Source organism: Vigna umbellata, chromosome 9, assembly GCF_029865625.1.
Source record: "Vigna umbellata cultivar VRB3 chromosome 9, Vumbellata_1.0, whole genome shotgun sequence".
In the NCBI taxonomy this organism is placed as follows: domain Eukaryota; kingdom Viridiplantae; phylum Streptophyta; class Magnoliopsida; order Fabales; family Fabaceae; genus Vigna; species Vigna umbellata.
Window position 1 is genome coordinate 44,109,384 of NC_142173.1, and position 12,996 is coordinate 44,122,379.

The 12,996-nt window shown below is 41.4% G+C and overlaps 2 protein-coding genes across 2 annotated transcripts; both read right to left on the reverse strand.

Annotated features, from left to right (window-relative positions):
- Window positions 1-8,139: 8,139 nt before the first annotated feature.
- On the reverse strand, window positions 8,140-8,670 carry LOC148193651 (uncharacterized). The gene has a single exon (XM_088099474.1). The coding sequence runs from the start codon at window positions 8,668-8,670 to the stop codon at window positions 8,140-8,142; it is 531 nt and encodes a 176-aa protein (XP_087955600.1).
- A 996-nt stretch (window positions 8,671-9,666) lies between these two features.
- On the reverse strand, window positions 9,667-12,753 carry LOC148193652 (uncharacterized). The gene is made up of 3 exons (XM_088099475.1): window positions 10,619-12,753; window positions 9,914-10,555; window positions 9,667-9,829 (listed from the first exon to the last, which is right to left on the reverse strand). Exons 1-3 carry the CDS (start codon window positions 12,751-12,753, stop codon window positions 9,667-9,669), a joined length of 2,940 nt encoding a protein of 979 aa, XP_087955601.1.
- Window positions 12,754-12,996: the final 243 nt, after the last annotated feature.

Genomic DNA, 12,996 nt, shown 5'->3' on the forward strand with positions numbered 1-12,996 from the left:
TATATGCCAGAACAAATTTTAAAACAAAAAAAACTAGACTCAAACAAGATAATGCAGATCGGTCAACTGCAACTTTGATACTGTTGGAGTTTTCACAAGATGCCACCAAGCTATTTGCTTCAGCAATTCATGGCTTAAGTGGTGTGCACCTGATACGAACTCATTCAAGCCTTTTATCATCGAAATAATATATATTGGCCATGACTATAAACGCAAATCAAAATACACATCAACAAATCTTAAATCTGAGATTAAGGTCACTTTTGCATGCACCCGAGCTCACAATGACTGTATCATAGCTCATATGGTGTACAGCCACTGATCATATAATCCAGAATCTCAGGAAAAATCAAATACAACTTTGAACACATAATTTATGACATTTTAAGCAATTAAACATAACTATAAACATGACAGAATATGATTCATCAATGAAAATGACTCAAATGAACAAATGGACCGATTAAAAATGAGGAAAAGACTCAAAGAAAAGTTGGCACACACAAATAGACTCAAAAATAATGACTCAAACAAGAAGGTTTCACCGATTAAAATGAAAGGACAATATAAGCACACAAAGGAAACTAAAATTGAATGACTGGAAAAAGTAAAACAGAAGCAACAAAAATACTCAAAACAGAAACTGGAAAACTGAAACAGAAAGCACAACAGAATGCAGAAATGGAGTGCAAAGATGGAGGAATAGCTTAGCTCTTGGTGCGTGGACGACCTAAGCTCTGATACCACTTGATGGACGAGCGCCCGAGAAGAGGTCGGTTCGTGTTCGCTCAACTTCAATCGACCTCTTCTCGGGCGCTCGTCCATCACCACTGGCCTGTGCTTGATCCTCTAGCCATGCCACCACATTATTAAACTCATCCATGGTCCACCGATGTCCTTGGGGTGTATCATACATCCCAATGATCATCTCTGCTACGGCCACCTGCCCTTTGTGGATGGACTGCATCCTAGCATCTATAAGAGACATATACATATCTCTCATCTGAAACGGCTCTGCATTATGAGGCTGTGCAAGTGCCTGTGGTGGTCCTCTTCCTCTGTGAGGATGACGTGGTGGTACTGGCTAAGCTGCCTCATCTCCGCCACAATACGACCTATAGTAGGCCTTATCAATCGCCTTCCTAGGCCTTTCAAACGGCGGTGTAGAAATATTCACTCCAACTAGCTCACAAAGGTGTTTGATCAGAGAAGGATGTCCCCAAGGTGCCTTGTTGTTCGTAGTATTTGCACACACATGTATCTTATTGGCTATGACCTGGCAAATGTTAATGCTTATCCCTCTCATCACACAGTACAAAAGAAGAGCCCTGCTAATAGTAATATCAGAGACATGCGAATAAGGTTGGATGTTGGCATGAGAGAATGCCATCCAGAACTTTTCTAAAGGAGTTAGATCACCTCTCCTGATATTCACAACAACACCATTCCTCTTTCTCTGAAAGTACCCTCCAGGAACACAAAACACGCTGATGCGGCTGTCGCGGCCCATCAAATTTGATGTACATTAAAAGAATGCAGTATAGTGCTAGGAAGTGACTCCTAGGTTGTCTCTCAAGGGCCAAATGTGGTTTGAGACTTAGGTCAAACACGCAGTGGGGGGGGGGGGTTTGAAAGTGTGTTTGCAAGGAAAATTAAACTAATTTAAACTGGAAATTAAACATAACTAAACAGAATCGTAAGTATTAAAATAAATGTGCAAAACAGTAAAGCCGAACGGTGTTCTTCACAGAGCCGAACGGTCTTATTAACAAGGCCGAACGTCTTGACAAGGAGATCGAACGGTCGGTTCCACAGTAGAGACCGAACTGTAAAAGTAAACGCACAAGGAATTGAAGAACCAAACAAGCACAAGCCGAACGTCACTGAGAGAGCAACGATAATATAAATCAGAACAAGGAAAATGTCGAACGGTCTCTAACAATGAAGTTCGAGACCGAACGGTAAACTACAACAAGCAAATGCAACTAGTACACATGAGAAAAACTGAACGGTAAATAAACAATACACGGAAGGTTGAACGGTGTTAGGTGACCAAATGGTATGAGGACAACAAGCAATGGAAAACTAAATAGGAAACAGATGGAGACAAGCCGAACGGTCTCTAACAGTGTCACATGTTAGAGACCGAAAGGTATCAATAAAAATAGAACGGTGCGTAGTAAAAGTAGAACAATGAACGTGTAGAATCGAAAAGCAACAGAATGAGGTTGCAGAAACAAAACGCTGGAACAGTAAAAACTTTAGCAGAAACGAACTTGCATGAATTAAAATGCACCAAACAAACTCAAACACAAAACTCAAATCCAAAAACGGATAACGAAGTGAACAGTAAAAACGCGAAACCAAAAATGTAGAACAGTAACGAAGATGATGATGAACAGTAAAAATGCAACCATTAGAGACGAGAAAGAAAGTGAACAGTAAATGCAGGAACGATTTCAACTCTTAAATTGCAATGTAAAAGGAGTTTAATACATGGAAATGGAATGAAGCCAAAACCTAAACCTCCCCAAAGGGGGAGGAGGAAGAAGAAGCTCCGTAAGAACAGGTACGTAGTGGTGGCTGGGAGACTTGGGTAAAGTGAAGGTGATTTTGGGGTATATAGACCCCAAAAGACAAAATTGCCCTTCTAATGGGCTATCCTACAAAAATGACCTAAAAATTGGGCCCAAAGCCCTAAAGTTCGACGTGGACACCCTTTTGAAGTCCCAGAATGTGCTTCCAATACTACTGCTGCTGAGTTCTCTGGTCATCTCATCTGACCGTTCGGTCAACAATGGTCTGCAGGCTGGTGTGCAGTGTAGTCTTTACAAGGTCGTTCGGTCAAGACTATTGTTGAGACCGTTCGGTTACTACAAAACCATTCCCGTGCTCGGCCATTCATTGCAGGTTCTCAACATATCGTTCGGTCAAAGTGATAACAGTTGAAAAACTATTATTTTCATGCTTAAAATTGATACTAAAAGCAACCTTTAACACTTAGAAACTAGCTTGAAATCATGCCTTTGGTCATATTTTTAGAAATAAGAGAGCTGGACAGGTTTATGCTTGATTTCAGTGTTTTTGTGCAGGTTTTAAGGTGAATTTGGTGAAAGAAGTGAAGAAGGATAGAGATGGAATCAGAAAAGACATCAAAAAGTGCAAAAGGAGAAGCTGCAACTGCCGTTCAGCGGCAGTTTACCACTGAGCGACACTTAAGCAGTCACGTTGGATCCGTTGAGGGGTGATTTGGCTGCTGAGGGGAAGAAAACAACTCACGCACTTACCGCTGAGCGGCACTATTTTTGTGCTTGGGCCTAATTTTCTGTAATTTTAGAATAGTATATAAGCTTTAGGACGTCCTAGGGTTTGGATCTTTGGCAGAGACGAAGCAAACACTCTTTTTTCCACCCCTCTTGGATGCTCAGGCTTATGCACTCGTGGCTACCTCCTCCTCTTTCTAGGGTTCTATCTTTCATTCTTTCATTATTGTTCATCTAGTTTCACCATGAATATGGTGAACTAAACCTTGTATTGTTGTTGGGGAATCAATGTAGTCTTGTGAAACTCTCATATATGGAATTTGATTTAATGTCTTATATTAAGATATATGCTTTCTTTCATCTTTAGCTAGGGTTTTTCCTCTTTGCTTATTGCTTGCTTTGTTTAACTCATTCATTGCCATGATTATTGATTTTGTCGATACGGGAACGTACGGGGAAGTCTAGATCCGGGGAATTTCTCCCAATAGCATATTGGTTGCCTTTAAGCTCCTGAACTTTAAGAACTAATTACTAGGAATGCTAGGAATTGTATGAACTCGTAATTAGGGATAGGCCTTCTTGCAAGGTAATTTAGAGAGTGGCATTAGCATTGATGATAAGAATGATGAATTCCTGAAAATATATGAGAGTGGATAAGATAAAATTGATAACCCCAACAACATACTCATTCATATAATTCATTGAAGTGTTTGTTTTATTCTTTACCATTGATCAAATTCATGCATACATGTTTAGTTATTGTCTTTTGCATTAAAACCTATAATCAATTTGTTCTTAAGTCTTAAATAATCAACAAATCACATAGCTAAACTAGGCCGTGAGTCCTTTGGGAAAATGATACTTGGTCTTACCTTGTTTTATTACTTGATACGATTCGGTCACACTTGCCGATTGTTAAACAAGTTTGTGGCGCCGTTTTTCGGTGTTCATAAATTTGTCATCAAGTTTTTGGCGCCGTTGTCGGGGACTCGTGGTTTAACTAGTTCATTTGTGTGATTATTGATTATCTTTGACTTGTTTTTGAATTTTGAATTTTGAATTTCTGTTTTTATTTTTTCTGTTTTTATTCTATTTTATTTTATTTTCTGTTTTTATTTTTATTTTTCTGTTTTCTGTTTTTATCTTCTTATCTCTTATCTTATATCTTCTTTTATATCTTTTTGTGCTAACCAATTTTTTCTAGGGTTTTGTTTTCTTGTGTATGCAGGAAGCAATCCGAACTAGAAGCAAGAAAACTGCAGAACCTCTTCTTGAAGGTTTAGACGAGAGTAGACGGAGGAAAAAGAATCCGTACATCTAGAGAACTTTTTCCTCCTCCAGAAACTCTGTTACAACCATCACCACAAGGTTCTAACCATAACACAAAAAATATGGAGAATAATAATGCCAGAAGAACTCTTGCAGATTACACAAATATAGCTGGACCTCAACACTTTAACAGCATAGCAAGACCAAGGGTCAATGCAGTCAACATGGAGGTTAAGCCAACATTAATTCAACTGGTGAAGAGTAATCAATTTAATGGGTTGTCTCACGAAAGCCCATATGAGCACCTCACAACTTTTAATAAGATTTACAACACGGTGAAAATAAATGGGGTGCCGGATGAAGCAATCAAACTTAGCTTGTTTCCATTCTCACTAGGAGGCAATGCTAAGCTTTGGTTAAATTCTTTTCCAGAAGAAAGTTTTACAGAGTGGGAAGCAGTGGTGACCAAATTCCTAAATAAATACTTTCCACAATCAAAAGTTAATAAAGGGAAGCAAGAGATTTCAGCATTCAGACAAGGCATGGAGGAATCACTGGGGCATGCATGGGACAGATATAAAAGCTTATTAAGAAAGACACCCACACATGGCTTTGATGATGTGCAAGTAGTCCTAACCTACCTTGGAGGTCTTTGTTCACAAACCAAGATGATGCTTGACGCCTCAGTAGGAGGAAATATCAAATGGAAAACTCCAGAGGAAGCTACAGAAATCATTGACAATATGGCTACTAGTGACAATGAGCTCAACAGTGAAAGAGGAGATCCTATACAACAAAAAAGAGTTCTACAATTACAAACCCATGATGCCTTGTGTGACATCCCAATTATATAGAAAGCATATATAATAAAGACGTTCACATGCATAATATAGGAAAGCAGTTGAGAGTAAATAGAATTATAGTCATCCTCAAAGTACTTCAGAATATAAGCTTAAACCCTAAAGATATCTAAAATGTAAGCTAAAAGGGAAATAATATTTCATACTACAAGATCAACCAATAACATCCTAGGAGACTAGGCAGCAGCATTGTCCTCAACTTCCAAAGCTGTCTCCAAAGGAACCTCCTCGCCATCTGCTCCCATCCAAGTGGATGATCATCTCAAGAAGAAACATACACAAGCAATACAAACAAGCAAGGGTGAGCTAGATATAAAAATCATGTTATTCAATCACACACGACATGTAAAAGTCACTCAAACATGATACATTGACTTCACAAGACTCATTGTTTTATAGACCGACTCGTCCGGACCAGAATGATTGCCGAGCTATGGCGGGTTATGCACTCGTGGTGGCCTCTACTGCTTTGCAAAGCCGTTGCCAATGGGTTCCACCCTACCACACTCACGAGGTTAATCCGTTCCGCGCCCTGGAGCATACTGGAAGCCTCCAAGACTAGGACCTCCTGCTACTCCTCACCACATGGATCAATCCTCTCTACTTGAGAATGAAAGACCATTGGAGCGTCAGGAAAACCCCCAAGACTGAGCTACCATGCAATCATTCTACACTAAGGATCTCACCGAGAGATTTAGTACTTTGAAACATGTTTCCGTTACTCAATAATCACATACTTATACAGCCACAATTAACCAACCTCTTTCATAGAAACATACACTCCAGTCATATTTCTCAAACCAAGTAACTCACTAATACTCACCGACATACCCGAGTAATCACACTGCAACTTTTATTTTATACCACAACCCACATACTTCATTTAGTATTTTCTCTTAAAAAAACATTTATATTACAACTAAAATATAATAAAAACTATTAAAGGCAATGTGACAGTACATTCCATTTTATTAAACCTATAAGTAAATTTATACTTTATTAATATAATATAGGTTTAATAGCCAATTTAATCCCCACTTTGGTTGAAAAATCTCAATTTAGTCCCTCGTTATAAAAGTGTTTTATATTAGTCCTAACTTTTAAAATAGTGGGTCAGATTGGTCCCTTTCGTTAAATATAAGGTAACGAAATTAATGGATGATGATGTGACACAACTTAAAGCTAACGAGGGACCAATCTAACACATCAGCTTTAAGCTGTGTCACATCATCATCCATTAATTTCGTTAACTTATATTTAACGAAAGGGACCAATCTGACCCACTATTTTAAAAGTTAGGACTAATTCAAAACACTTTTATAACGAGGGACTAAATTGAGATTTTTCAACCAAAATAAGGACTAAATTGGCTATTAAACCTATAATATAATAATATAGGTACATAAATCCCTGCACGAAAACCATTAAAAGAAAAACAAACCTTTCTTTTCTATTTCTAGCCTGCACATGAACTTCTTAATAAAGGCCACCTTATCTTTATTTAATATTAATTTTCCTTCATAAAATCTTGCGGGACCCACCATTCTTTAATACAAAAACGTACCAACAAAGCCTATAAGCCCTTTTCTCTTTCTACTTTACAATGATTTATCATGAATTACTCCCCTCTGCCCTTAACTTTCCACCACATCCAAATAAAAGAAAATATTTCCAACACCAAGTCCAAGGCGGGACATACAAGGTCTTTTTTTTTTTTTTAAAACAAACACCAACAACTCTCAATCTCCCCAATTTCCTATTTTTAAGCAAAATAAAAGCAAATCAAAGAAGTAAGAAAATTCCCACCTTCTGGACTTAACAATCCCGCGCCACTCACAAGATGCTTCAGAACTTAAAAAGCCAAATTACCAAGTCTTATAACCAAGGCAATACCCAACTAAAAGAAGCCAGAATCTCCTTCTTTGTCACAATGCTACACACCACTTTCATACTCACGAAACTCTTTTCTTCCTTTTTATATTTCTCAAACAAAAAGTTCTTACAGTACCCATACTTATATAATAAATATGCAGAAAACTCCATTCCTCTTATCTTCACTAAACCCATCTATATTTCATCAATCAAATCCATCATAACAACTTACAACCAATACATTTTTACATGCACAATTTTCAGCATCATAACACAAGCCAATTTATACTCAACAGGTACATAACAGTTTAAATCAACACACCAATTCAAGATTCAACATGCATATATCTCATAAATTAATTTCAAACAAAAATAACTAGCTCCCCTTACCTGGAAATCAACAGTACAGCCAACTATAGTGCCCTAACAATGCCTTCACAGCGAAAATCCCAACAGTGACCTACAACCACCTAATTGGTGATGGAAAACAGCTCTTAGAGCTAGAACAGACAGAGAATCAAAATGAGCTCCATGCAACCAGTAAAGTTGCATGCCCTAATATCAAGAAGAGTGGAGAATTTGACTTACTCGTCCAAATGAAATTCTAATCGGATAGAATGGAAGCCCTCAACTCTGTGAGCGAAAGAATACCACCTATTTGAAATTTGAACGGTGGAAAGTGGTGGAAAGGTAGAGAGAAGTCAGAGCAAGGAGAAGAAAAGTGGAACTGAGTTTTAGAGAGAGAAAGGGAAACTGGAAATAGGTTCAGAGTTGGGAAAAAGAGGAAACCCCTCCTAAGGTCATGGTGCCTTTGGCCCTTTGGGCCTGGCTGCCTCAGAGAATAGGGCCCCCTAGCCCATAAAATTTTCAGGACCTTACATTCTCCCAAACATCAAAAATTTTCGACCTCGAAAATTAGACTTACCAATGAATAGTTGAGGATATGACTTGCGCATCTCTTCCTCAAGCTCCCAGGTATAGTCACCCGTTCTATCATCCCAGATGACTTTGACCAAACTGACGGTTCTGCCTCTAAGCCACTTGTTCTGGCTCCCCTCAATTCTGACTGGTTGTACCTCCATGGATAGATCTTCTCTGACACTAACATCTTCAACTTCTAGTACATGAGACGAATTTGATACATATTTTCTAAGCTGTGAGACGTGAAAGACTGGATGGAGGTTAGCCAGCCGGGGTGGCATGGCTATCTCATAAGCTACCGGTCCTATGCGCCGTAAAATCTGGTAAGGACCAAGATACCTAGGAGATAGTTTCCTAGCACGAATGGCTCTTCCTACACCAGTAGTAGGAGTCACTCGGAGGAACACATGATCCCCAACTGCAAACTCCAACGGCCTGCGCCTCCGATCAGCATAGGACTTCTGCCTATTCTGAGATGCCTGCATCCTCTCCTATATAAGCTTCACCTTCTCTGTAGTCTGCTGAACTATCTCTGGCCCTGTTAACACGCACTCTCCCTCCTGAAACCAACACAAGGGTGTCCTACAACGCCTCCCATACAAGGCTTCAAACGGAGCCATACCGATACTAGCCTGATAACTGTTGTTATAAGTGAACTCTACCAATGGTAACACCTCATCCCAGACTCCCAGATGATCCAGTATACATGTTCTCAATAAATCTTCTAAGGACTGGATCGTCCTTTCTGACTGACCATCTGTCTGGGGATGGTAAGCTGAGCTCATCTGTAATCTGCTTCCCATCTCACTCTGAAGGGTTTGCCAAAACCTGGATGTGAACCTCGGGTCTCTATCTGATATAATACTCGAAGGCACCCCATGTAACATCACTATCTCCTTAACATACAATTGTGCTAGCTTCGCCATAGACATTCTCAAGTCGATAGCCAAGAAGTGGGCACTCTTGGTCAATCGGTCCACTATTACCCATATTGCATCGTGTCTTCGAACAGTGTGTGGCAAATGGGTAACAAAGTCCATAGCGATGCTATCCCATTTCCATTCAGGTACCTCAAGTTGCTGCAGCAGACCCCCAGGTCTCTGATGCTTTATCTTAGCTTTCTGACACGTTAAACAAGAGGCAACAAACTGAGCTACATCTCTCTTCATACCGGACCACCAAAAAGACTCCTTAAGGTCTTGGTACATTTTAGTCATGCCTGGATGCATGCTAAAACGACTTTGGTGTCCTTCTTCTAGTATTAATCTCTTTAATTCCCCATCATTAGGGACACACGTCCGACCTCTGAACCTCAAGAGACCATCCGTCCCTGTGTTGAAGTCCTTTCCTTTATCGGTGCCAATTAAAGCCACTGCCTTCTGAAGCTCGGCATCAGATAACTGACCCTCTTTAATACGCTCCATCATACTACTGGATACTACCAATCTACTGCATCTGATGACGTCAGGCTCTAATTCAACCTATAATCTCAAATCTCTAAGCTCTTCCACTAACTCCAACTCTCTAATCATTAACGAAGCCATGTGCACCGTCTTTCTGCTCAAAGCGTCAGCTACTACATTAGCTTTCCCAGGATGGTATAAGAGATCAAAGTCATAATCCTTAAGGAACTCCATCCATCTCCTTTGCCTCATATTTAGCTCTTTCTGATCAAAGAGGTATTTTAAACTCTTGTGATCACTGTAAACTCGAAATTGTGCTCCATACAAGTAGTGTCTCCAAATCTTCAAAGCGAAGACCACCGCAGCGAGCTCTAAGTCATGAGTGGGATAATTTTTCTCATGCACTTTGAGTTGTCTTGAGGCATACGCAACCACTCTCTTCTCTTGCATCAGCACACATCCTAATCCTTGATAAGAGGCATCGCAGAAAACCTCAAAAGGTTTGCCTGTGTCAGGAATCACCAATACTGGAGCACTAGTCAACTTTTGCTTTAGTTCTTCAAAGTTAACTTCACACTTGTCAGTCCACACAAAAGGTTTATCTTTTCGGGTCAATTGCGTCAACGGCGCTACTATTCTGGCAAAGTTTTCGATAAAGCGGCGATAGTAGCCCGCCAAACCCACAAAACTCCTTACCTCAGTAACAGTCTTGGGCCTTTCCCACTGAAGTACAACTTGTACCTTAGCTGGATCTACAGCGATTCCACTAGCCGAAATGACATGCCCCAGAAATTGAACCTCTGTCATCCAGAACTCACACTTGGACAGTTTGGCATAAAGCTTCCTTTCTCTCAATACCCCAAGCACTGTTCTAAGGTGATCTTCATGTTCTTCCCGAGTCTTAGAATAGACAAGTATGTCATCTATAAATACCACCACGAACTTGTCTAAGAACGGTCTGAAGATCCTGTTCATGTAATCCATGAAAATGGCTGGAGCATTAGTCACACCAAAAGGCATAACTACGTACTCGTAGTGGCCATATCTGGACCTGAAAGCTGTCTTCTGTACATCATCGGCTTTCACTAAAATCTGATGGTAACCCGACCTCAAATCAATCTTGGAGAATACCGTAGCTCCGTATAGTTGATCCATCAAGTCATATATTCTCGGCAACGGGTACTTATTCTTGATCGTCAACTTATTCAGCTGCCGATAGTCAACGCACAATCTTGAGCTACCATCCTTCTTCTTTACCAGCAACACTGGCGCACCCCACAGCGAAGCACTCGGCCTGATAAATTGTTTCTCTAACAGCTCTTCAATCTGTTTCTTCAACTCAGCCAACTCGGCCGGAGCCATCCGATAAGGAGCTATAGATACTGGCCCTGCTCCTGAGACCAGATCAATAGAGAACTCCACTTCCCGCGGAGGAGGTAAGCCAGGAACTTCTTCAGGAAAGACATCCATGAAGTCATTCACAACTAGAAGGTCTACACTCTGGTTCCCATGCGCCGAAGAGTTTAAATCGAAAGTCCCGTCCATATGAAACATGATTAGGAAGCAACTGGCACCCTCAAAAATGTCTTGCCTCAATACACCGAGTGATAACGACAGGTCTTCATCTTTTTCGGGAAATATTAGCTTTTTCCCACCGCAATCTAAGAGAATATGATTGACGGCTAACCAATCCATTCCCAGAATTACCTCTAGCCCTTGCAGAGGTAAGCAAATAAGGTTCACTCTGAACCTGCGCCCCTCTACCTCAATAGGACATCTAGAGCACACATTAGATGTCCTGACTAACCCCGCTGCTGGTGTAGACACCACCAGATCACACGGAAGCTCTCTGACAACTAGACCGAGCCTCTCCACACAAGCCTTAGACACGAAAGAGTGTGTCGCCCCCGAATCAAACAAGGTAACACACAAAGCTCCAAATAACAAGCAACTGCTAACTATGAGATTACCTGCGCTGGCTGCCTCAGCTCCGGTCAACGCATAGACCCTCCCTGCTGCCTGTGGTCTGTGCCCACCCCTCTGAATAGATCTGCCAGCCTGGCGTGGCTGGGGTCCTGCCCTCCTCGCAGTAGGACAGTCTCTGGCATAGTGCCCCTCTCGCTTGCAGATATTACACCTTCTATACCCTTCTAGCTGAGGGCAAGCAATCTGGAGGTGTGGTCCACCACACCGAAAACATCTCACGGGGCTGGCAAAGCTGGACTGCCCCGATGACTGAGAGGAAGACCCCCTGGACCCGGAGGAAGTGGGTCTAGAGAAAGGGGTACTCCTAGAATTAGAGCCTCCCCTGGACATCACGGGTCCACCAACCCTCAGTGGTTGGCTCTGCTGTCTCTGAGGCCCCTCAGATTCCTTCTTGGTCTTCTCCATGTCACGAGCCATCTCCACCAGAGCAGGAAACTCTCTGATGCGTAACCCTTTCACAAGTAGCTTGATATCACCTCTCAAGCCGTTCTCAAATTTCCTGCATTGCCACTCTTCATCTACCGCCATAGTGTTGAAGCGGAGCAGATGTTTGAAACGATCAGCATATTCTGATACTGTTTTGTTGCCCTGTACCAGCTCCAGGAATTCCACTTCTTTGGCAAATCTGACACTGTCAGGGAAGTACTCGGTGTAGAACTTGACCCTAAACAGATCCCAAGTAATAGGAGTCTCACTCCTCTCTAATATCATCTTCATGCTGCTCCACCAGTGGCCAGCTTCCCCTGTCAATAGATATTGGGTGTAGGCCAGCTTCTTCTCATCAGGACACCCCTTGGCCTCATAGATCCTTTCCATGTCCCTAAACCAGTGATCAGCTTCGTCAGGGCTGCATTTTCCAGTGAATCGTGCCGGATGATGTTGGAGAAAGCTCTCCAGACTCCACTCTTGGACAGGAGTAGCAGAGGAAGAAGCACCTGGAGTGGCCCTACCACTAGTCAGCACTTCCATAAGTTGCCTTTGAGTGTTCTCAGATGACACTCTTGCATTCTCTGCAGCTACCCTCGCGGCTTCCAGATTTTGTAAAGCTACGGTGTTCTGCTGAACCAATGCAGCATTCTGTTGTTGCAACGCCTGAAGCACCGCATTTAACATCTGATTAGAGTTAGATGGATCGGCCTGTGGGGGAGGAGGAGGAGGAGGAGGATGCCTAGGTGCCATCTTCTGTTCACACAGAGGAGGAAAAATCAGCCCATCTCAAATAAATAAGGACAACGATTTAGACATTTCACAGAGTACACAAGCATAAGCAAGGCACACACATACCCTACAGGATTTTCTAAAGACAGAAACTGCTCTGATACCATAAATGTGACATCCCAATTATATAGAAAGCATATATAATAAAGACGTTCACATGCATAATATAGGAAAGCAGTTGAGAGTAAATAGAATTACAGTCAT

Bases quoted from the DNA above. Each gene is read 5' to 3' on its own strand.
- LOC148193651 (XM_088099474.1), bottom strand. From the start codon at position 8,670: ATGCAGGCATCTCAGAATAGGCAGAAGTCCTATGCTGATCGGAGGCGC.
- LOC148193652 (XM_088099475.1), bottom strand. From the start codon at position 12,753: ATGGCACCTAGGCATCCTCCTCCTCCTCCTCCTCCCCCACAGGCCGAT. The intron at 10,556-10,618 runs GTACGTAGTTAT...TTACATGAACAG, and splicing joins TCCAGATATGGCCACTACGA to GATCTTCAGACCGTTCTTAG. The intron at 9,830-9,913 runs GTATGGAGCACA...TATGAGGCAAAG, and splicing joins AAGATTTGGAGACACTACTT to GAGATGGATGGAGTTCCTTA.